Source organism: Chaetodon auriga, chromosome 5 (genome assembly GCF_051107435.1).
Source record: "Chaetodon auriga isolate fChaAug3 chromosome 5, fChaAug3.hap1, whole genome shotgun sequence".
In the NCBI taxonomy this organism is placed as follows: domain Eukaryota; kingdom Metazoa; phylum Chordata; class Actinopteri; order Chaetodontiformes; family Chaetodontidae; genus Chaetodon; species Chaetodon auriga.
The window spans coordinates 20,702,228-20,727,331 of NC_135078.1; the positions used below are offsets into that span (position 1 = coordinate 20,702,228).

General features: G+C 40.7%; 1 protein-coding gene across 6 annotated transcripts; it reads right to left on the bottom strand.

The window, feature by feature from the left end:
- Window positions 1-121: 121 nt before the first annotated feature.
- clip1a (CAP-GLY domain containing linker protein 1a) lies at window positions 122-25,027 on the bottom strand. 6 transcript variants are annotated; one of them, XM_076730133.1, is made up of 27 exons: window positions 24,894-25,027; window positions 20,475-20,795; window positions 18,900-19,453; window positions 18,098-18,222; window positions 17,774-17,990; window positions 17,459-17,656; window positions 17,251-17,342; window positions 16,976-17,036; window positions 13,630-13,734; window positions 11,395-12,303; window positions 11,067-11,183; window positions 10,661-10,718; window positions 10,440-10,523; window positions 10,147-10,303; window positions 9,765-9,930; window positions 9,339-9,554; window positions 5,628-8,081; window positions 4,642-4,779; window positions 4,429-4,535; window positions 4,214-4,334; window positions 4,047-4,099; window positions 3,902-3,922; window positions 3,565-3,682; window positions 2,879-3,029; window positions 2,710-2,762; window positions 1,333-1,460; window positions 122-1,232 (listed from the first exon to the last, which is right to left on the bottom strand). In XM_076730133.1, the coding sequence occupies exons 2-27, from the start codon at window positions 20,563-20,565 to the stop codon at window positions 1,004-1,006; spliced, it is 6,723 nt and encodes a 2,240-aa protein (XP_076586248.1). In that variant the 5' UTR covers window positions 20,566-20,795; window positions 24,894-25,027; the 3' UTR covers window positions 122-1,003. The 6 variants fall into 6 exon arrangements, with proteins under 6 accessions (XP_076586248.1, XP_076586250.1, XP_076586252.1 ...); XM_076730135.1 differs by lacking the exon at window positions 24,894-25,027 and adding an exon at window positions 24,285-24,339; XM_076730137.1 differs by lacking the exon at window positions 13,630-13,734.
- Window positions 25,028-25,104: the final 77 nt, after the last annotated feature.

Sequence of the window (25,104 nt, forward strand, 5' to 3'; positions counted from 1 at the left end):
GTTTGGTTTCTGGTGCTCTGCATAAAATACAGAGTTATTATATGTAGTGTACTGTGTGTATGTACTTCAAGCTCAGAGACCGTACCGAGTGCTTTCATTTGAACAATCAACACAGATGTTTGATTTTTAAGTCATACATAAATTTCATTTATTATCATACAGATATTCAAAACATTTTTTAGAGAAATGCCTTGTATTTCATTGTTTCATACAGAAATGGTCTTGTAATTGAAAAGAATTTTTTGGAAAGGCCCTTTCACTGGAACTAAGGGGTGACAGTAAGTGTGAAGTGCTTGAAGTTTTACTGCTGCTCTCCTACATCATCTTTCAGCAGTTCCTTCATGAAGAGCATAAAAAAGTTCATATTAAAGCCAAACAAAAAGGGTTTCACTGCGTCACTCCAGGAGAGAGTGAACAAATGTCTCCCTGTGATTAACCTTCACAAAATGACACACATACTATCAAACTTCTAAAGAGTACATAGTATTTCCAGACATAAAAAAATAAACTATAGCTCACCGATTTTTGCGAAAACTGACATTTGTTTTTCAATCAAGTAATTTACAGTTTCAAATAAACAGCTTTAATGATTTAACTATATTATCTTTGTAATCCCCCAACAAGCTGTGCAAACAATGTTAGGATACTGATAAATTAAATGATTTGAAGAAGACCATCGCTTCTCCCACAATGATACATCCACCTGCACTGTCTTCTCACACACACACGCCCGGTATATCAACCAGTTTTTCCTCCAAAGTCATTTACAATTACAAACTGTCAACTGTTATATATTATTTTTCTGGATGTCGGTATATTTGGAGAGAGATTCTGAGAAGACCATTCTCCTATAAGAGCGCTTAAGGACTGGCGTGGACAATACAGACGCTTGGCAAAAACAAGCACACGAAATGCACACATACGAACCAAAACCCCAAAAGCACCGCATAACCTAACAGGATGTGCAAAAATAGTGATTGTGCGAACGAGGGTGATATAGGCTTCAAAAGGTCTGGTCATCATTACAGGATTCGGTCCAGTGGCCAAAGACCTCACAGATGTCGCAGTAGGGCCGTTCTTCACCTTTATTGCCGTGGTAGGTGGTGTGTGGAGGCGAGTCGGGCATCTGCATTTGTGTGGGACAGTCCTCGGTGTCATGGAGGTCGAAGCAATCGCAGATGTCACAGAACAGCCTTGGGGGAGGCTTCTTCTTCATGGGTTCCTTGTCACGGCTGCAGGGACAAAGAAAGCAGCTCCATTTCTAACTGACTGTCCAGTAATGGAAAGAAAAAATCTGAGTTGCACTGCAACTCAGCTGTGGATGGGACTTACCTATCATAATTATCCATTTCACTTGGATTATTCCCATTGAGAGCAGCAGCTGCCATTTTCTCCAATTTGTCCTTAAGTTCCTCGTTCTTCCTCTGGAGGTCAACGATGACTGAATTCAGGAACTCAATCTATAAAGGAGGTACGCAACAGTAGCATCAGTGCTGCTGCTGATGAGTGATTTTCTTACACAATACACATTTCAAAAACTGATAATAGGGTCTGCCTGTGAAGCTTATTCATTGCATTATGTGCCAAGACTTTGCCTCAATCCTATGACAAGGACTATAGATGGTATGACAGCAACTATGTCTCGCCACATCCCCCAAATACTGAACCCAATCTTGACTACAATGAAGAACTGCCAGTGTGAATTGTCAGCCAAAGAAAAATTGAAGCTTGGAATGAGTCATTAGAGAGTCAGTAAAATACCCACATGTCATGAGTGTCTTACTGACTAAAAGTTATCTGTAACAGATCTGATGTCTGCTAAGCATGCATCATAATTGCAACTTTGCATAAGAGAGAGCTTAATGAACACTGAAGGTGTTGACAAACCAAGCTTGACTTATCTTTGGAAGACAGTTTGTAGTTTTGACACAAACTATAATGTGAACCACTGGACGAAACATAAGAGCCAAAGTGACAGTGACAGACAAACATGCACAAGTGAAGCTGATGAAAAACATTAACAAACCGCTGCCTGATGGTGGTGTAGCATTGCCAACATCAGAGACAGGGCAGAGGAGTTGGGATTTAAGAAAGAGAAGGAAAAAAAATTGAGATTCAAATTAGCACCCACTTACTGCCAGACCACACGCTTAAATCATCACCAACGCAGATGAAACAGTACAACATTTTATAATAAACAGAGGCAGGAGGTTGAAAGTAAGAGGGTTCTGAGAATGATGACACACGCAATCATCATCGCACCACTGTGGGTGAGATGCTCCAACACAACTGTGATACTGATTCATGAGTCATGTCAGTCACTGAATGAGGTCAAAAGCTAAATGCTTTTAATGAAGTTTCAAATCAATTTAAACCCATTTCACCTCTGTAAAACGTTATACTGTAACAGCTACATGAGTCAACAGTAAACTGTAAAATTCAGAGTCTACTGCTAAATCACAAGTAGTATTTGTTAGTAAATGTCTCCGTAAGCAGCACAGTCATTTTACAAACGGCATTCAGTAAGACTGTTTCCGTACACCTGCCCCAAGTACAATGAAAATGTAAATGAGACCAAGTTATCGTAAAACTACTATATGGGTCAGGGTAGGGAAGCATCTTTACACTGAATGTGTGAATGGCAAAAACCCTCAACCTACCCAGGGCTATGATTGGTATTATTCAAGATGAGAGGAAAGACATACACACCTGACTCTCTGCAGTCTCCTTATCCTCCCTTAGTTGGTCCAAAACTGCATCACCTGGAATGCAGGAGTAGACGAGATAACCTTGTTTTCATTTGCGGTCACCTCACAGAGAACTTACCTTTGTGCTATCAGATATATTAGCTGCGGTCATGAGTTAAGCCCACTCTTACCTGAGGACTTGTTGATGGTGTCGGGCCCTGCAGCCAGGTCCTTCTCCAGTCTCTTAACACACTCCTGTAGTTCAGCCTTGTCCCGCTCCAAGGCCTGAATTGAGCCCTGTAGTGTCTTAACTGAGGCACTTTCCCCACGCATTACAGCCAGCTGTGAAGAAAACAACCCATGATATTCAATATGTTAGGACAAAATATAATACTACTACTACTAATACAGCAGACAGCATTTTTAAGTTCTAAACTTGTCTTAAAAGGATGAACGCAGAACATATATTTTGAACCTGCAACAAGAAATGTGTCACTAGTTTTGCACTGGCAACACGATTTTTTTGGCCTAGAAGTGACATTCTGTACTACTCTGAAAATACAGGAAATGTCCCAGCAAGGTCCACAGTATTTTTTCTTTTATGATTTGTGTACCAACTGTGAAAAGGAAATGACACTGAAAGTTAGAGATATAAAGGATTTAAGAGGCATATGCTGTTAAAGCAACAGCCAATGAAAAAGCCAATAAGTAAAAGTTTGCACTTCTATATCTTTATGTGCACAGTCATAAAAACTGCTGTTGCACGCTACAAAATCTTAATTTGCTTGAATTGATTTTGTACAAGCTCAACAGTTCTGTCAACAAGCTGCCATACTCACTGACAATAAGAGAGAACCATTGTGCATTCGATTCTCACCTCGCTCCTCAGGTTTTCCACCTGCTGGTCCTTTTCTGAAATTAAGGCACTGTTTTTATGGATGGACTGTTGGAGGGTGGCCTTCTCCTTCTCAAACTGCTCCTTCAAGGTGCTCTCACTGTCAAATACACAATACCAAATAAATCTCAGAGGTAAAGCACACAGTCACAGGTTCAGGGCGCGTCCTTTTTTGGGGGCTCGTGCAGGAAACTTATTGAACTGAAACTTAATGTGACTGTACTTGTTCCTAATTATCTGCCTACATATATGTGGCTAATATGTTTGTACTATTACATGACAATGACTGACATCACATAATATTAAAGGTGTGAAGTACCTGAAGGCATTATTTGGCAGGCTTTGAAGGAAAAGAGCAGCATGTAATATCAGTCATGGGTAAAAGCATTTGGCTTTAAAATGTTGTTGAAACTGCAGAGATCAGAGAAGCTGCCAGATCACAAAATGATAGTGTATTCTCTTACCTTTGCTTCAACTCTTTCAACTGTTTTTTGAGTTTTGAATGCTCATCCTTGAGCTAGAAAAAAAAAATCATGGTCAGCAGATTAATAGTTGAAAAATACTCTGATGCTTGTGGGTTAATGTAACATCCTTTTTAAAATAAAGAAGTGCTTAAGTTTAAGTGCTGCACCTTCACTAGATCACCCTGGCCTTTGTGATTGTTATCAAGCTCCTGAGAGAGCTTGTTGTTCTCATCTTGCAGCATCTGCAGGGACTGCGTCTTCACAGAATCTGCTTCTTTAAGCTCCTCGCTGAAAAAATACAAACGTTAAAATCATCAAGAAATTCTTAGAACTCATGTAGACGACATATTGTACCAGGAGTCAAAATTAAGGATCTACTCACATTTCCTGGCACAGACTCTTATTCCTCTCAGTTTCTGTGCAAAGCTGTTCTTTGGATACATTCAGATCTTCTTGGTACTTGGAATTCACTTTCCTCAATTTCTCTAGCTAAAAGCAATAATGACAAATATATTTATTATTGCAGCTAACAAGACAACAAAGATTTCACTGAAAGCTTACATTATCATTTTCTACACAAAGACCCATCTCTTACCTGGGTCTGCATCTCCTGCTTGGAGCTCTGGAGCTCTTCCAGCAAAGACTGGGCTTCGTTCTTCTCCTGTATCAATCTGGCTTTCTCTTTTGTCAGCTGTTCGAGAGCCTCAGCAGTCTTGCCAGAGGCCTCTGTAGCCTAAACGGTGCATGAGCAGGATATTTGCTTAGGACAAAAAATTTCAAATCAAGAGCAGCAAATGGTTGGTTGACATCAACACTTCATGACCTCAACCAACCACCAACCAGAATAAGAAATTTGCAGGTCAGTGTTGTAATTCTTCATAATGCATCGTTTGACTTCAACCAATGATCTCATTTCAATATTATTTTTTAAATTATCTGCATGCTTAATGAGAGAGCCATTGCAATTACTGATTTTGAATCATTAATCCAAATCTCAGTTCACTGCAATTTTCAATTTTTTAAGTGCATTCTGGTTGATAATTAACAACAGAAATACTACACTAAGGAGGAAAATAATTAGTAGACACTCTACAACCTGTGGCCTCAGAACGGATACTGACAACCCATTCACTTACGTTTTGTTAGGTAAAGCAGATTACTGGCGCTGTGATCTCTAAAATCTCTGCAATATACGATAAAAACTATTCTCAAAGCGATATGTTGATAGATTACCACACCTACCTTTTTTTTAACAAATCCTACTGACATTAATCATGCAATCAAATGAAATATGAAACACCATCAGATGGTGGTGAGTGTGATAAAGATCGACTTTAGACCTACATAACCGCATAACCCATAAGAATTTTGCCTCATGTTAGATCACGTTATAAGCCCACAGGCAAAGGCTGGGAGCTAAGGGTAAATAACAGCAGTTAGTAAATGGAAGATGAAAGTTAGACACGCAAATAAAAGGAAAGGGGAAAGGGAAACAAACCAGCAAGCATGCAGTGAGTAGGTGACATAGCCCCAGCCACTCTAAGGTACGTGTGACAGTGATTACTACTGGAGGAGGAATACCTCAAGCTGCTTAGAAATGGCATTTTTTAGTTGGGACTCGAGCTGCCTGACTTGCTGGGTAGCTTCATCCCTCTCCGCCTGCAGGGCTTCCTTCTGAGCTGTTAGATTTGAGATGCTGGCGGATATCTCATCCTTTACCACGGCGGAAGCAGATACCTCCTCAACAGCATTCTTGTACTGCTTTTCCAAAAGTTCTTTATCAGACTGTAGGCCCTTGACTTCAACCTCTAGCTGTTTCTGTCTAGTGTGCAACTTGTCTAACTCTTCAAGGAGGCTTGATCGTTCTGCGAGCCAGTTTTCTTGGCTTGTGTTGAGAGAAGAAATGTCCTGCTCCAATTTACACTGTCCAGCTAAAAGGTCCTTCTTCTCTGTGGTCAGGAAGGTCATCTGTCTGTCCATCTCTTCAAGCTTAGATAACAGCTGCTCTTTATCTTCTGTCAACTGTCTAGTTTCTTGCTCTCGCTGCTTCAATTGTGTTTTCAAAGCCTCCATATTCACCATAGAAGACTGATTTTGCTCATCAACATTCTTAAGGTTAGAAGAAATCTCTTTATTTTCTTGGGTAACTTTGAGTAATGTTTTCTGGAGCTCCTCAATTTGTTTGGAAAGTCCATCCTTGTCAGATATGGCTTTCTTCCGTTCACTGGATTCATCCTGTAGCTGGGTCTCCAGAAGGTGCTTGGCCTCTGACATTGATTCAGTCTGACATTTCAGCTCCTGGATCTTCTGAAGCAGCTCCTGGGTTTCTTTCTGCAAGGACTGCACTTTTTCGTCAGCCTGAGCCTGCAACGACTGCAGACGCTGACAATCTTTTGTAAGGTTATCAATCTGTTGAACAGATTCTAAACTGCCTTTCTCAAAATCCACCTTTAATTTACTGTGCTCTTGAAGGAGTTCAGTTTTGCCCTTTTCAAGAACTTCAATATCAGAATTGCATTTCTGCAGTTCATTTTGTAGATCAGCCTTTTCTCGTTTCAAAGAGGTCATCTCTGCTTCGATCTCGCCTTTTTGCCGTTTGGTTTCCTCTAAAATTATTGTTAATTGAGACTTCTCTTGAATATAGACAGCACTATCTCTGAAGTAACTATCCAACTGCTCCTTAGTTGTTCGGATATCACCAGCTAGCTTATCGCGCTCAGTGGACAGAGCATTTTTCTCAGATATGGCTTTTGTGTGCTTCTCTTCTAATTCTCCTTTCTCTCCTGCCAAACGCTCATAATCCATTTTGTGCTGCTCTAGTGCCGATTCCAGGCTCATCTTTTCTTTTCGTATGGCATGAAGAGCCATCTCAGTTTCAGAATTCTGAAGGCGAAATGCTTGTTTCTCTTGCTCAAAAGACGATAATGCATCTTTAAATTTCTGATTGGACTGAGAGAGTTGTTCTGTTGAGACTTGAAGCTTCTCCTTTACTTCGTCCATCTCTCTGAGGAGCTCTTCCTTCTCACTACAGACTCTTCTTTGGATTGCAAGTAAGTCTTCTTTCTCCTGCAGAAGGTGAAGCCTCTCAGAATCCGTCACCTGATTGCTTGTCTTGAACTCTTCAAGCATCTGGGCCAGGCTCATTTTTGAGGCCTTAAGTTCTTCACATTCACGGACAGAGCTCTCCAAGTCTTTCTTTGTAACACTGAGCTTATTCTGGAGATCCTCCTTCACTGTCTCGAGGCTTTTTTTATCCAACACAGCAGCACTGATTTCAGAGGACATCTCCACCTTCTCTTTTGTTAATGTTTCTGTGAGGGCCTGCAGCTGCGTGTTCTTCATTGTAAGATCTTCCTTTTCTAAGTTCAAGGATTTAAGCTTTGCCTGCAACTCAGCATTTTTAGCATCAAGAGATTTTTTGGCATTTCTAGCTGAATCTCTCTCTAAGATTAGATTATCCTTCTCACACGTGAGCTTTGACCTGGTTTCATTCAGGTCGTCTTCAAGTCTGTTCTTCTCTTTGCATACATTTTCATAATCCTCAAGTACTTGCTTCTTTTGAGCCTCAGTTTGGTGGAGGTCCTGCTGATGCTTCAAGAGCAAGTCATTCTTCTCTGCATTTTGTCTTTGAAGGTCCTCAATTTGGGCCTGGTGATCACTTTTAACATGCTTCAAGTTTTTGTTTTCAGTCTGTACTTCTTCAAGAAGATCTTTGAGCTTCTCCAACTCCTTGTTCACTGAGATCTTTTCTTCGTCTGAGCGCTTGCTGTTGGCAAGTAGTTCCTCCTGATTCTTTGAAAGCTTATCTCTGGTTATTAGCAGTTCTTCATTCTGGACTGAAAGCTCCTGGTGACCAATCTCAAGGGCGGAGAGCTTAGTCTGCACATCTGAAAGCTCTTTCTCCAATTTGCCTTTCTCAGCCTTAGCATCCTTACTTTCCTTACACATATTTTCCAGATCTAGACTCTGCTTTTCCATTTTTTTGGACAAATGTTCAACATCATGCTTGTAGGAGTCAAGCTCAGCAGAAAGACACTGGGAAAATAAAGTTGAAAGAAAAAAAAAGGAGGGGAATATATATACAAAAGGCAAAGTAAGATGAATCCAAAAATAAACCAAGCAGATATGGACATAAGTGATATGCAATTGGAAAGGTTAAGCTGCAGAAGCATCAAAAATGGCAAAGATCACACCACAGCTTATACCACAATGATTTTCAAAAATATAAGGTGGAACATTTTCACTTCAGCGCTTACTTTAAATAAATGTGTTAATTACACCAATGCCAACAAGTCTGACTGGCATATAAACAAAGATTGGCTGCCAGAGTGTACGACTACAATCACTTACTTGAATTATTATGTGGATCCACACTGCACAGGTATTTTCTATATGTATCATTATATATTCAAATATTTTTAATGAATAAAAATTAATGGAAAATATACACTGTATACGCCTATGATGTCAGTGCCTCAAATGATGTAGAAATACACACAACAAACTTTTTCTTAGAAAGTGAAAATGTTCTACTTAAATGAAATATCAGGTTAATAAACAATGCTAGCAGGGGTACATAGCAAAATGGGTTATCAATTAAATAATCTCTAAACTTAGCTAGGCTAGAGTGTAGCTAAACATACAGTATGTAAATGGTAAACAGTGATAAAACTTGAACTCAACTCATTTCCAACCCAGCACATAAATATTCATTGAGCAGCCATAACAAAACTAGTTCTTCTTTGTCTTTTCCAATAACCAGAAACATAAAATACACTGAAGACATAATTTTATTAGGTGTACCCCTGCAAGCATATAACCCATGGCACCATCCAATCAGAGGTAAGATGAATATGAAAAAAAAGAGATTATTAGCCTTAATGTCAGGGTGAAAAGAACAACTTATCACAAATAACCTGTATGCCGGTAAAAGAGGGAAGATGATGTTGAGGATATAATCACTAATGTTAAATGAAAACAAAAATTCTAATAGTTACATATAGTCTGCTGTGATTTTGTTGAAAGGTTGGTTTCACATTCTGTGTCAGTGTTAAAACTGGTGCACCATCTTTATGGTGTCTGATACATCATGAAAGGTGATGTCAAAAATATCACCTTCATTGATGCATGACATTTTCATCCAAAAAGCATAGATCATGACTTCGAATGATCAAATATTAGTAAAAGCAATAACACATGAAGAAGCCTATTACGTCAAACAAGTTCCTAGCAGAACATTTAAAACGCACTGATTCAACAGATGACTCTGTACCTTTGAGGGTTTGTGCTTACCTGAGCCTGTTCCTTGTATGGCTGCAGCTCAGACACCAATTTCTGCAGCTCCTCGCTTTTGTCCTTGGAGGAAGAGAGGTCCTGCTTCAACTTGTCAACCTGACTCTGCAGCGCCTCACACTCCTTCACATGGAGCTCCGAGGCCTGAGACAAGGATTTCTCTTGTGAGGCTTTCAGCTGCTCAACCACAGTCTCACCCTGTTTAACAGTCTTCTCCTAGAAAACGGAAAATGAGAAAGGCAATAACTAATCATATTAAAGCATTTTTCTGCTTGTTTTGAGGCAGCCAGTGATTGACTGACACACTAATACGAAACAGGTGGAACATAGTACAAATGTCTATAAAACCACTTCTAAGCCTTGAAGTATCCAACATATTATTCTCAAATGCAAACATTTTTTTTGGAGCTGCCCTAAAATACTAACCAAGTTAACAATCTTTTCCTGAAGGCTACTTATTTGAGACTGATGTGCATCTCTGGTCTCTTTCAGCTCCTGCTCTTTGTGGGACTGTTCCTGCTGAAGTTGTTCATTCAAGTGTGCCACTTTCTCCTTCTCCTCTGCTAATTGACTCTGGAACTCCTCGAGCCTCCTGAGTGAAAACAGAAAAAAAAGGACATTTGAGGAGAATGTTCAGTGACAGTTGGGTTAACTGAATAATGAATCAACTACAGTACAGACTAAAATAAGATTTGCAGATTTATTAGAACATGTCATAGAGAAATTACTGACTTTTGGCACGATTGGTATTATTTGTTCTTATGTGGAATAATGAAGTAATATAGGAAGGAATAATTAAGTGTGGTACCTTTCTTTCTGTATGAGGTCTTCATTCATTTTGGTCAGCTGTACTGAACTATCACCAGATGCCTGCATCATGTCTGAAATATCATTTTCCAGCTTGCTTTTGTCTTTAGAAAGTTGCTCAAGCTTTTCATCTGCAGCCTTCAGCTTCCTCTCCAGCCCTGAGTAAAGACAAGTTTGATTATAGGTTTTAAGGATACTTTTCAACAAGAAAGGGAACAAACATAATATAGCAATAATGCTATATGTACATACAAAAAAAAAATGGCCATGAAAGAATGCAGTTCAAATTCTCACCAGCAAGTTGACTTCTTAGAGACTCTGACTCTGTGGTCAGGGATGTGCACTGCTCTTCCTTGTTACTGAGCTTCTCAAGTGTTTCTGCAAAAAGAAAAATGTCACATTTTAGATCCTAGAAGCCTTTGTAAACTGAAAAATGCCAAATAGCAGCAGATGATGGTGAAAAGGTGGTAGGAAAAACATGTATGTAACTGAACAAAGTTAGTCATATTATTTACCTTGCATAGTTTTTGCTGATTTTGCCTGCTCCTCTGTGCTTTCAGACAACTTTTCTTTCTGCAGGACAAAAAAACTTCTTGCATTAAATTTTTGTGCATGATTTTTCTGCAACAAATTTATAATTTCATGATTTCAGGAATTTTGTCTAAAATTTTTGTGGTTTGTACTGGATTAGCAAATATTTTAGCTGATTTTAAGCTCAGTGAGGATATATCGGCATCTGTGGATCGAGCGATAACAAACAAGAAATTTGCAGTAGAGAAATGACTAAAGACAGGTATTTTAGAAACAGTGATGCAATTACATAGTTGTTCAAAGGGCAATGAACGTGAAAAAGAGTAGTGACTTCAATCTGAACACCGAAGAGGTACTGTATCCACACTCAGAATTAGCCACAAGCCTCACCAAGCCTCCAAGCTCCTGTTCCAGGGTGTCCTTCTCCTGTTGTACAGCGCTCAGACTCTGCTGTAAAGAGAGGATTTCCTGCTGTCGGCTCTCCAACTGAGAGCCCAATTCACTAACCTATAACACAGGTCAAGCAAAAAAATACAATGGACGAGAAGGCAAAAGCAAACCGAAAAGTCACAACAAAACATTAACAAAGCGATCACGCAGTCACTGTCTGACAATGCCACTCTAACCTAACAGAAGAAACAAGGACACCACTTCACTAACATGTGAGACACACTGAAAACTGAATATTTAAATGGACAGGAGGTGAAGAAGAACCCACCTTAGCAACCTGGTTGCTTCCTTGGCCTCGAACCTCCTCTAATTGACTCTTCAGGGTTACAAGCTCCTGGTTACCTTGTGCTACTTGGCTGCGGAGAGCCACCATTTCAGCCATCAGATCTTTGGTTTCTCTGTCCTTGTCTTGGGCCTGTTGTGCCAATATCGATTCTTTCTCCTCAAGCTCCTTTACACTAAGTTCAGCAGCATGAAGCTTTCCAAGAACATCCTCCATCTCCACAAGGTGCTGCTCCTCTGCTTTTTCCACGCTGGACCGTAGCGACTCCTCTAGTCGTTCCTTGTCCTCAGTCAAAGTCAACAGCTCTGCCTTCAGTGTCTGTGTCTCCCGAGTCCAAACTGTGGTGTCAGCTTCATGTTTGGATACAGCCTCCTCCAGAGCCAACTTGTGCTCCAACTTCAGCCTCTCGAGTGCACTTTTGGTTTCTATAAGTTCTTCTGTCTGGGCACCTGCACCTTTACTGAAGGATACCTTCAGCTCCTCCATGGCTTGCTGATGAGAGGCAACGGCAGATTCCAACTTGGAACGCCAGAGTTCAATAGTGTCAGCATTCTCTTTCTCAGCCTGGCTTAAGCGCATCTGCATCTGCTCGTTGTCACCAGAGAGCCTTACAGATGTAGCCTGAAGCTGGGCAACTGCCTCACTGTGGGCCTTCTCTTGAGCTTGTAGCTTCTCCTTGTATTTCGCAAGCTCCTCTTGCTGCTTAGCTTCTTGGGAAGCCAACTGATCCCTCAGAGAGTTTATCTCTTCCAAAAGGGGAGAGAGGGTCGAGTTGGAGTCCTCAGAGCCCTGCTGAGTCCCAAGACGCAGCTGCAGGTCAGCTACCTCTCTTGTTCGCAGAGAAAGGTCCCTCTCCAGCTCCATTATACGGGATCTTTCGGACACAGTAGCGACCTTTAAAATCAGAAATCTTAAAATCAAAAATGTGTTGCAATCTGACATGCTGACCCACAGTGTACAAAAGCTTGTTAGGAACTTAATCATGCTATTCAGGTACTGAACAAATGGAAAAAGTACTTTGTAACAGTAAAACTCAATGTTTTCTTACAAACTGTTTGCTTGCTTAATGAGGGTATATAAACCATTGATGCCAAAACAGGGTATATACTGACCTCTTGTGGCTATAAAGGGTGTGGTCCAAATAATGGAAGTGAACACTGAAAGCATGTATGGAGCTATAGCAGTGTGTAAACATTTCCACCATCCATTCAACTAAAACTCTTAATCACAGAATTAATGCTATTGGTGATGTCATGATTTAGGAGAGGTATTGACATGTTCCATTAATTTTATTTAATCCAATTTTAATCCAGCTATGTCCTAAATCTATTATTTATTCTGATGTTCTCAAACATGCATCTCTTTTTGCTGCTTCAACTTAATATTTAATAGTCTGGCTGAGATGAATTATTTAATTAAAATCAAAATTTACTTAAATAAATAAAATAACTGTCAAAAGAGAACCTGTGGAAACTATGGCCCTCATCCTCATGACACTATAAAACAATAATTTTCCTGACACCCCGTGTGACTTAAATACCCTAGGGCAACACAAGGATGCATAATCTGGGAGGTGGAGCGGGTTTTAGACTAGCAAAACGCAGGGACACCAAATAAGCAGGACAAATGGATGCTGGGAAGGACTGGGGAAGTAGAACATAGGATAACTGAGAAAATGATTAGCTGGGACAGGGAAAAGTTTGTCTGTCTGGTTAAGCAGTGATACTAGTAAAGCAAGAGTGAGTTCAGGTTGGGTAACTTATTGGAAAATAGTACAAGTAAAAGAGTTGTCACTCAAGAAAGCTGAATGATGCATGTAGGGTTTTTTGTATGACAGTTACAAAAGAAATTTCTATTTTTGAGTGGATCAATTTAAATATGAGGCAAGTTAATATTTCAGAAATGGTTAAATGAATTTGTAGCTAATGTCACAAGTTATGATGTTGAATTTGCAAAACTAACTTTACAAGGACTGATTTGAGCATTTAATTAAACCTATGTTAGTTTGTTTTATTTGTTTGCTGTAAAAGCAGGTGTATTACTTTTCTTGTGGAAGCCCGAAAAATGCATTTGTGGGGTTCATTCACCATAAGGCCATACAAAGCAAAGCTCCTGTTACTGCTCAGCGCTCTTTGTACCCCCTGCAAATTTTCTGAAAATTTTATCCCTGGCCCAGGCCCTCTATTCCAACGCAGGACACTGCAGAGCAGAATTCATTACCCTAGTGTCTTCTAACTCTCTTTGGAGTTTCTCAGCTTTGGTCTTTTCAAAGAGCAGGCTCTGTTCAAGCTCCTTAATGTGGGCATGCTCCAGTCTGGTCTGCGTCTGTTAGTAAACAAGGGGGAGAGGAAGAGAACACACCAGTGCCACCATCACATGCCAGCCCAACACAGACAGAGAGGGAGGGAGACAGGAAAGAGGATGGAGGGGTTTGGACAATGGTAATGGTGATGGTGTGTGTGTATGTATGTATGTGAGTGTGTATGAGGGTGTTGCGTGGGGGTGGGGAGTGGTGGATGAGTGGAAATAGGAAGAGACCCCATGCAGAACTCTCAGGCTGTGCCATAAACAGCTGCACACAGGGAATTTTGTGAAAGTATGGTGGGAAATACAAGACGAAGCAGCAAACGAGGGGGCATGTGTTATGGATGAGCAGGATGAGTATGTTGATGGAGGCAGTTTAGAAGTAATCATGCAAAATTGACACCTGGTGAACAAAGCACATTGACTGTTACGAAACAGAGAAATTTTGATAATGTTTGTCAAACCAGCAAGTAAATTTAAGTAAAAAGGACTTCACCACATCATGGAGAGAAAGCAGTGATGGTTGTTTCTTGTCTCCTATAACTGGTTCTGTAACATGAAGTCACTGAATTATACATTCCTGATGCCAAAAAAGTTGGGACGCTGTGTAACATATGAATAAAAGCAGAATGCAATAATTTTCTAACAAACTGAGTTTACCAAGTGTTTTACTAAGTGTTCCTGAGCCCATGGAGTAATTTACTATACACAATCATGCGTTCACAACATGGTGAACCTTGCTCCATTGTGCTTGTGAACGACTGAGCCTTTCCAGGATGCCCCTTTTACCCAATCATGATACTATCACCTGTTACCAATCAACCTGATTACCTGTGGAATGCTCCAAACAGGTGTTTTTGCAGCACTGCACAACCTTCCCAGTCTTTTGTTGCCCCTGTCCAAACTTGTTTGAAACATGTTGCTACATTAAATTCAGAATAGGCAGATATTTACAAAAATCAGTGAAGTTGATGAGGTAAAACATTACATATATGGTATTTGTTCTGTTTTCAGTCGAGTTTATGTTAAAAAGGACTATCACATCCTGCTTTATGTTTTCACAGTGTTCCAATTTTTACGGAATCAGGCTTGTATCATCCAGAAAATATATAACGTTGTACAACTGACATATTGATTTAACAATATACAGTCACTATTTTTCTGCATTTTACTGTATTTTCAGCAAAACCCACATCTGCATCTTGATTTTGTGCTAGTAAACTCATAAAGCCTGTAGCATCACCAATCAACACACTGCTTTCTCTCTTTGGTTATAAGGCCATTGTCCACACCGTACATGGTAAGTATTGTGTAAGAAACCACCAGTTATCAGACCACCACGTGCAGGTTTTGTGACCAACTTAACAATAATCAATCACTAACACAGAAGCATGTCAGGCTCAAGAAACAGAAAGGATTCCCATTTGACTTCTTGGTGTTGTGTCCTATGAATAAGGGGTTTAATGGCAACTTAACGAGGCACAATATTGTGCTCCTAGTCTTACATGCTACCCAGTGTATGTACACCTAAAGTTTCATATCAAACAGGGGAATAACACCAGTTTTAAATGTTATGTCAGCAGCCTATCCCATTTCATACAACATTACATCTTCCATGGACACAACCTAACAAAATGAGCTAATTAATAGACCTCATTAAAAGGTAATGCATAAGTCACAAAGGATGTGATTAGGAAACTATGACAAATACATTTTAGGGCTCACTGACATTTGGGTACTTTGAATGAAAGTATACTAAGACACTGTACGCAACCACTGTTCACTGTTGGAGTAGGTATAAACTATAATGTAGCCTGACACATCTATTGTTGTATAAAAATTACATCTGAATTCTTAGGCTCAGTGTTATTCCCCCTTAGTTGCAGTGGGGAAACTGAATTCAGGTCTGTGACTGGGCAGTGGAATGACAAGGGAGCATCTCCAGTGGTTCCATGCTGAGCACTGGACCAACATGAAAGACGAGGACGAGAAGGAAAAAGAAGCAGTAACGTCACATCACTGAACAGGGAGGCACTGAGGGTTATAGCACAACATTAGTACACCTTCAACAGCCTGAAGTCAACGAAGCATTTTTGAGTTTGCCTATTTGGAGTTTTTTTGTTGGCGTATTTCAAGCTGCATGCAAGTTTTTAATATATCCACAGTTGTCAGTAAGTAATAAAATGTTAGTATACACATTTAAAAAGAATATAAATGGGTATCCTAACCCTGTTGCCCTCATTTTAAACATCTATATTGAGCTTGGATGCCTTCAGGGTAATTGAGATGGTCCCCTGTGAAGCACTGTGGAATAAATAACAAATCCTTTGATCAGATATGAACACAAATACCAATGGGCCCCAATACTCTGTCATTACTTGGGATGAGAACATGGCTGACTTGAGAAAAAGACAATGAGTAATCAGAGGCTTCTATGTTAAATTACCGTAAAATATTGTGTAAAGGAAAAAAACAAAATGCAGGCCCTTTTGTAACAATCCCCATTGCTTTGATAATCAACTAAGGCAATAATTCTTTAATCTCTCCATAACAGGTTAAGATTAATAACATTTCCTTTTTTGGTGAACATATAATTGATATCTCTACATTAAGTCTTTCACTAGGCTTACCCTTTTACAACATATTTAATATGCCTATTAACAAGGCCTGGATACTATTTATTTCTGGTGTGGGCATAGTCTGGCCTTGTCATCCAAGCCAGAGCCTTCCTGCACCATTGGGTGCATTTGAAAGCACATCATCTAATGCAAGATGAAGGCAGTATCAAACTGTCCATGCAAACATGCCCATTGAGACTGGACAGTGGATAGCTTGTACTGCTAACATAAATGAGAGCTCATGCAAATGCTGTCTGGATTCAACTGTAGCTCTGCGACAAGGGATGCCAGATAATCTTGTGAATCTTACATTGCATCAGACCTGCACCCACGGAGACACACTCATTTAAACAAAAAAACTAAATCACTTTATTGTGATGGATATAGAGCCAGGTTTACATGAACTGGAATCCTGAGATGCAACCAGAATGGAGGGTGACTGTCGCTGCTGCTTCTGAGTTAATATTAAAATTTAGATTTTAAATCAGTGGGACAAGTGTTGAATTAAACATCCAGCCTACGTTTTTAACAAAAGTAGAAATGCCGTTTGCAGTCTGATTTAATATTACTGCATCGATCCATGTTTTGTTTGCCAATTACAAATGTTTTCTTTGCAATGGTGTGGATCTGTGTCGTGCATTTACCTCTAGGTCTCCTTTGGTAATGCAAGCTTCCTCTACACGGAACTGAAGGTCCTCCACTTTCCTGTTCAACAGAAAAAAAAGATCTTGCTGGAGCTTTTTTGTTGTTGTTGTTTCAACACAGCTGGGGACCTAATGATAGTATAACAGCATTATAATCTTAGCTGTCTTTTTCCTATTTTCCATCTCAACAAACCGACCCCATAATATCAAAAAAATTATAGATGACAAATTGTCATGGGTGACAGTATTTCAGTCACACCTGTGGGAATCCTTACCTACGCTCCTCCTCCAGCTGATTCAGCAGCTCGACTTTGTCTTTGTCTGCAGCTTCTACCAAGGCACGTAACTGGTCCATCTTGGCCTCCATCTTTAACAGAAACGTTTACATTGGACAAAAAAAAAAAAAAAAAAAAATCAATATAAATGACAAGGCAATTCATCATAAGAGAAGGAGGTTCATGCAGAGTGCTATAACTAGCTGACCTGCTCCTGATCATCCCTGAGCAGGCTAATTTCTTGCTCCATCTCTCCAACATGGCCAGTGGCCTTGGCAACCTCAGCTCTCTCCATGTCTCTCTCAGCCATTAGCTGCTCAATATGCTGCTGCTTCTCCTTCAGCGCCTCCTGCAGAGCTGTAGTGCCTGAAATTTTACGATTATAGCGTGACGATGTCTCTGTCAGCTATGGAAAGACAGAACACAAACATGGCCAGCCTGGTGAGTAAAGAATTACAGAATTACAAAAATGGATGAGTATGAGTTTCTAACAGTGCTTTAACAGAGTGTGTCCATGTCTCACCAGGCCAGTGCGGCTGGGCTTGGCGCTGACAGAGGACGCCACAGAGCTCATGGTACTGATGGAGGAAGCACTAGGGCTTCGTTTTAGCCCTGATGGTGTTGCCACTACTTTCCGAACTGTTGTTTTTGCTTTGGCTGGTGTGGTGGAAGGGAAGCCAATACGAGTGACTTTGTGCACTGGAGCAAATAAGCCATACTTGGGTTGACACTGAAAATATCTGGGAACAGATAATGGAATACAATCACAATAATGATAGTCATAGTATACATTTGATCGGCAAGTATAACACCTTTTCTTTAAGTACAGGTCCAGTAGCTTTTGTACCTTGTGCCTGCCACTGCCCCATCATTCTTTCCTAAGGGCTCATCCAGTTCCACACCACACCACTCGCCTTTGGCAAAATCTGTTTCTCCAAGGAAACGTACCACTCCTGCCTTTGTACCACCAACCTGAGAAGAAAACACCAAACATTAGCCAACATTTAATCTCCTAAACAGATAAGAGAGGTCTAAAGAATAATCAGCTTTGCCTGGTAATAAACCCTGAGTGACATAATTCCATCAAAGCAACAGAAACAAGCCTGAACAGCTTTGAAGAGGCCGAGGGCAAACTGTCAACATGTGAAACTGTACATTTTTTCTTTCAATTATTCAATAAAAAAATTAAATGCACAGCTGCAAGGTTTACATGATACAAAATTTGGCAGTGGTGAGGACATTTATTAAGCAGGGAAAAACCAAATGTGATATTCTTTGTTTTAACTTTTATGTATAGTGGCTGTGACTCGCCACTGTACAGCTGCATGCAGTGAGTAAGGCCACAAACCCTGACGTTTCAATTTTCGTGACGTACACACTGGCTGCAGTGGCATAACTGTGGAGGTCAGCAGGCTTAAGCTGGAAGGAAGGTGCTAATCAACATGCAATCAATCCAGTAGGACTGTGCACACAGATGGTGACTGAAGAGGAGGGTTCATTAGTCACGTGACTCTGAACAAGCATTTTTCATGCTAATCCAAATTTTGCTAATTTAAGATACAAATGTAGAATTTTAGAGTTCTGTCACTTTGCTGAAATATCCAGGGAAGAAGAATCTGTTTTCTTTTAGATAATGTAACAAACTTTACCAACACACGGTCACCCATCTTCAGTTCTCTTTCCCCCTTCTTAACTGATCCAGTCTCTGAGAGGTTGGAGACGGATTCGCTGTTTGTGCGTGCGAGGTTGGAAGATGGTGTAGCTGGTGTAGTGGAGGAGGCCTTCTTGGTTGCTGTGGTAGTTGAGGGTAACGTTGATTTTGTGGTGGGTGTATGTGAGGCTACACTACCAACTGAAGGAGTGGGCGATGCAGCGCGGGAGGGCGGTGCTGTCTGAGTTCCATTAGCTTCCCCTTCTGTGCGAGACAACTTGGATGGACGGGTAAATATTCCTCGCAGGGCTTCACACTGGAAGTAGCGTACCCCTGCCACCGACCCATCATTCTTCCCAATTGGCTCATCTAGAACAATCCCTGCCCATTGTCCTGGGGCAAACTGTGTCTCTCCCAAAAACTGGATGTAGCCTGGCTTATTTCCATTCACCCATACTCGCTCCCCAATCTGGAAGTTCTCCCCACCACTCTGGGCATCTTCTCCACTGGCACTTGCAGCTGATTTATCGGCCGCAGCAGCTTTAGCTCCCGCTGAAAAATAAGGAGACAGAGAAATAGAACAGAGGTTTATAAAAATCCACAGTCACTGACTTGTGTGGGGAAAGACGAATGTCACGAATGCTGTTCAAAGGACTGCACATGTCATATGACTTTGATTGATCTCAAGATTATACTATGGAAGTTTAATCTTTCCTACGTGTAAATGTGTTCTTTTACTATGTTACCTGACTTACATTTGTGAGGGTCTTCAAACTAAATTCTACTGTGGCAATAATACCGTTGTGGCAAGAGAAATATAAGCTGAAGTTTGAAAAGCTGACCTTAACACGCCACTACAAATCATTAATTTTGGTAAGATACTGGTGTAACAGCTGTGATGCCTAGATCTCCTTAATGCCACCCCCTATGCACTACACAAAATAGTCACTTGCTTTACATGTGAGACATTGATCCCCTTATTACAAACCTTCGCTATTAAGCTTTACAGTTAATTTCCCAAGCATTCTTTGAGGAGGATCATGTCAGAGTACTCTAAACTTCATTATCTAATTTCATTGCTGCCAAGTCAAGTCAAAGCACTGTCAAACCAGAGACCAAAATGTGTAGAATGTTTCACATGGTGGACAGTACCATGTACACGGTACAATGTTTACCTCTAGCAAAGCAAAACTGAAGTGGTAAAATGAATTTCTTGTTAAGGTTAGGTGAAACACCAAACAGCCTTTTAATATCAGAAGAGAAACACAAATGACTCTCTCTGTGATGTGGTACAATGCTGCATATAGGATCACAAAATAGAGTAGGTCTATATAGTAGGTCTAATTTGTCATGTCATTTCTTTTGGTAGTCAACTTCATCAGCATAAACTAGTGATTGAACCAAGTGTCTGAAATGCCAGACGTCCAGTCAATTAACCTAGGTTTGTTAGATCCAACACAGACTCCATGAGACATGACTTCTTTTTCTCCTGGTGGTTACACATTTCAACCAAACCACCCCTTGCTACAGAATATTCAAGGGCAGCCAGCATATGTTAAGGGAAAATTCTTACCTGTACTGGGGTTGGTCTTGGGGGCTGTGGTCCCGAGGGACTTAGCTATCTTGCTGGGCACTTTGATCCCACTGGGCTTGGCTGTGCTCATGTTTCCTCCTGTGATCTCTTAGACCCACAAGGCTTGTGTCCGTCAGCAGGTACAGGCTGACCCCAGATCATGAAAACAACTGGTTGCAGGTCTGTGATGGCGAAGTCGTTCTCTCCGCACCAAAACCAATTAAAGAAAAAACAAAAATAAAAACAAACAAAAAATGGAAAATAAAAAGAAAAAACAGGAAAAGGGAGGAGGGAGAAAAAGTGCTGCCCACAAAAAGGACCCTGTTTGGAGAGAAAGATAAAAAGAAACACTGCTTGACATCATTTTAGGTTTAATCAATAATATTCTTTCTAAGAACTCGAAGTAATAAAGATGGCTGATTAAAAAGGAATGTTATTATTCAATCAGGCCAATTAATCATTCAGGCAAATGTACTATTTGCTGACTTTTCCTGCCTCCATTTCTGCTGTGGATGGCACAGACAAGCAATAATCTAACTGAGAGTGAACTAATAAATAGTTAGTACAAATATGCCTTCAAGGCATATTCACGGACTGTTAATGGAGGCATTTTGTTTCTGTTATGACAACAAGCTCCTCAGTACACACAACATCACAGTTAGACCTAAAAATACCCTGTCAAAGAGCAGCCAATATGCAGTCTATGTTATTGCCATCGTGAACTTCTGAACAGCTTATCATCTGTGACCTTGACCACAAAACACACAGTAACACAAACCCAGTCTCTCGCTCAATCTATCATTCTGGCATATAAAATCGTGTAAATCTGTTTGGCAGCTTTTTCTAAAACAGGATTACTGTAGAAACAAGACCACCACCAGCAGATTATCCTGTTTGTCAGATTACCTCACCACAGAAACTGATTGGCTGAACATACTATCTAAACACAGTCGGCCTGTTGTTAGAAGTTTAACAATACGACTGGGTTGGCATTATGATAGTTTGTGATGCGTGTATAGAGCAAAACTCCTGACAAGCTTTGAGTTTCAGGCCAATCCACTGTCAGATCTGCAGCATCACAGCCTGTTTTAGTGGAGGGTTTCCAACATGATCTCTGCTGAGCAGGTGCAGAGAAAGTCCAGGACATTAAGTCTGATGCTTTATTGTGCGAGCACAATCAGTAAAAGTGAGCTACACACAAGCAACCTAAAGCAAGGATGAGCTGCTTCGTCAACAACACGATCCAACAACTACTGAAAAATGTATGTGTACAAACATGCCAAATCATGACATGAGGCCTTGTTACAACTTTACATTGTATAGAAAGCGTACCATCAAAAAACAAGTCAGGAAAATGTGCACACGACACTTAACAAAGGGCTTTCAATATCATTGAATATTTGGGTCTAAAGCTACAGTACATAGGTTCACCAAAACAACCAAGAAGACACTGTCACACACCCTCCTAGATATGTCTCAGCAGAAAATAAAGGATGGCCATCAGAAAGCTGCGACCCAATTCAAGCTCAGTGTTCCAGTTTTCTCCCGCTGTGTCTTTGAATGATACTGATTAGTTGCCTCGGGTCAGGAGGAGGCCAGAGAATGAAAGCATTTCAACGGCTGACTGCATGGTTGAAATTAAAGTCGCACAAAAGGAGCCTACATGTGACCTTTTAAATCTTCAGTCATTAATTTTGAACAAATAAAAGGGAAACTCTTCCCAATATCTAGTCTGATTGATCTATAAGCCTGTGGAATATGACATGGAAAGTTTCTAAAAATCACATGCATTATGATGTCTTAGCTGAACATCACCAGGGTTTACTATGATCATCTTGTGCGCATTAACAGGGTGTTTCAGCTCTGATTGGTGAGCTGAAGCAGTCAGCTGAAAATGATCCACTTAGTCTGGAGAATTTCCCACTGCAGTAATGTTAATCTTTTGCCACTGACTCTCACTCTAATCTGTAGTCAGGAAGAAAGCCAAATGCCAATGTTTTGCAAAAGTTTAAGGGAACTAATATGCGGATGTATTAAAAGTGTAATTCTTACAGAGATTAAAATGATTCAGTACTAGGCTATACCCAAATCCCATGTAGTCTGGTTTCATTTTTTTCTGCCCTAAATAACCAAACAGAAGTGAGTCGATGGCTGCCTGAAAAACAGAACTGCGATTTATTCAACTTCTCAAAATGACAGTATAGACATAATCGGCTTCCGTGTTGGTATTGACAGACCGTGACATGCTCAGAGTCTGTCCAAGCAATGCATATGAACAGTATGGACCTCAAGCATCAAAAAGCATGTTGGGAAGAACTTCATATACAGTAACACTGCTATAGCAAACTTGTTGACTTTCCAGTGTACAGTATGTAAACCCTACATACTTAGTTTAGCAAATCTTGCTGACATCAGGAGTGCAAAACCGCTCATGATACTGATGATAGCTGAATCTGTTTGCATGTTTTGTAATGACAGGAGAAACTCCCCATTCATTTCAGCCACACAAGTATTTATTAAACGATGGGAGGGTGTCAGTGGTTACACAACCCAGTGGGCTTTCATTCCACATTATCTTTCAGTGGCTAAATTAGCCATTAACATCAAGAATATCGAACCAAGTGCAGCAGGTTTCCTTTTACTGTCCGAGCTCCTCAGGCATCCCTCTCTTTCTGCTTTACACAGGGAGCAATCAGTACATTTTATGAGATTCATAAGCCTGATACAGTAAAATCACAACTAGTTCACACACAAAAAAGTACAAATCTAGTATTCAGAAGTCTGTATTCTCTGATGTAATCCACACTCTTGTTTTTGTCATCACAGAGACAAAAGTGAGCTCTGATTCTTCCTTTTGAGGAAACATCTGCTGGGAGGATTATACAGGCCCCTGCTAGCACCGTCAGAAGAAGGTGTAGAAAAGCAATAACCGGACAGGATGCTTCTGGCACAGAAAAAGAGCCGGAAGCATCCTGCGTCCTGAGTGTCAATACATACAGATTCACCTGTTGTTGTTTTTTTTTTAAACAACCCTCATTGTCTACAGGTGGTCATCAAACCTACAACACAACCAGTCAACACTGGCCAGTCTTAAACAATTTCTGGCACTTACAATTGTGTCCAGACGTAACTGTGCCCTGAAATACTAAAAGTTATGGTATGGTCGTCAAAGTTTCCACTGAGGCCCCAATCTAAAAACCAGACTTTCTAGAACTAACAGAGCCTGTTCAACTAGAACAGCTAGGATGTATTACATGGAGTTAGTGTAAAATCATAGCTAATGGTTTGCGCTCCAGTGGGAGGAAATCGACTAATATCTTACATGTATGAACAAAAGTATTTCTGCAAAATGACCTGACTTTCCCACAAATTTAAGCCATTCTCACTCTATCTAAATTACATACTGAGAAGCTGCATGGCTAGCAGAAATACAAACACAGGAATGTCAGACTTTCAAGGGCCTTAGCAATTCCTAAGTCTGCGAAAATAAACGCTTGAGTCATGTCAGTCAGTCAAAACAAGTTAAACTGCCTTCTGTCTGAACCTGAAAGGCTTAATCTGAAATGCCTAAGTCACACCTTTAAACCGAGAAAGTGTCTAATGCAGAGTTCACCGCTGCACAGCTGCTTCACTAATATTACCTTGTGTGCCTGCGCAGTTAAATAAGTTATCCTGAGGTCTGAACAACGAATTGGCCTGCCTCGCCTTGTCACCTCGATCAGTAGCGTTAGCTAACGGATTGAGAGCTGTCGATGAGGTGGCACATCTGGTCAGAGTGAAGCCTTTAAAAAACACAGTCAGCTAACTTACCTTACTAGCTAATTAGCAAGCACATCTACGTCTCTAGTAGCTACGTATCTGGTGAGACGATGTCCCGTTTACGATGAGTTCTACCGGTAAGTATCGACATCCACATGTTCAAACACACAGACCACTGCTGGAAGCAAAGCGACCGAAGCAAATTCCCCAAGTCCAGAAGTCTCCGCAATGTCACCGAAGCTCCAGTAGGGCACCCTGCTGCTACAAGTTGAGAGTCAGCATAACAAATTGTTGAGAGATTAACCTCTGGATCACCTGAACAGATAACTTGCCGCAAAATGTTGTTGTAATGAACAGCTGGATGACTGTACGGTCACCTCCCCGATTTAAATCAATCCCAGTCTGTTATCAGGAATAAGAACAGACGTGATTAGTTGCTAAGTAACGTTAGCAGTGAGGCCCGGCCAATACGGTGAACCTGCAGTCGGAACCATGAGAAGGGCTGGTTAGCTAGCTAGCTAAACTAACACCTCAAGTAGCTTAACGTCTACACAACCTGAACAACATTCACTTTACGCTTAGTTTCCCGGCTTATCAGCAGCAACGGACGTTTACGGAAATACATGACCTCGGCCCGAGCTAACGTTCGCTAATACTGACCTGATATGTTTCTGACCAGCCTTCGTCTTCTGAGGAAAAAAGTACACAGCTAGCGGGCTACGAGGAAAACCACGACGACTAAAGCTCGGATCAGTCATGGGCAGGCACAGCCCAGAGTAGGAGCTGTCTGTCCAACGGCCTCCAGAAACGTCAACTGTAGGAGCGACCAAAGATGATGTGTTGAGTAAAATAGAACACTCCCCACTTCTGA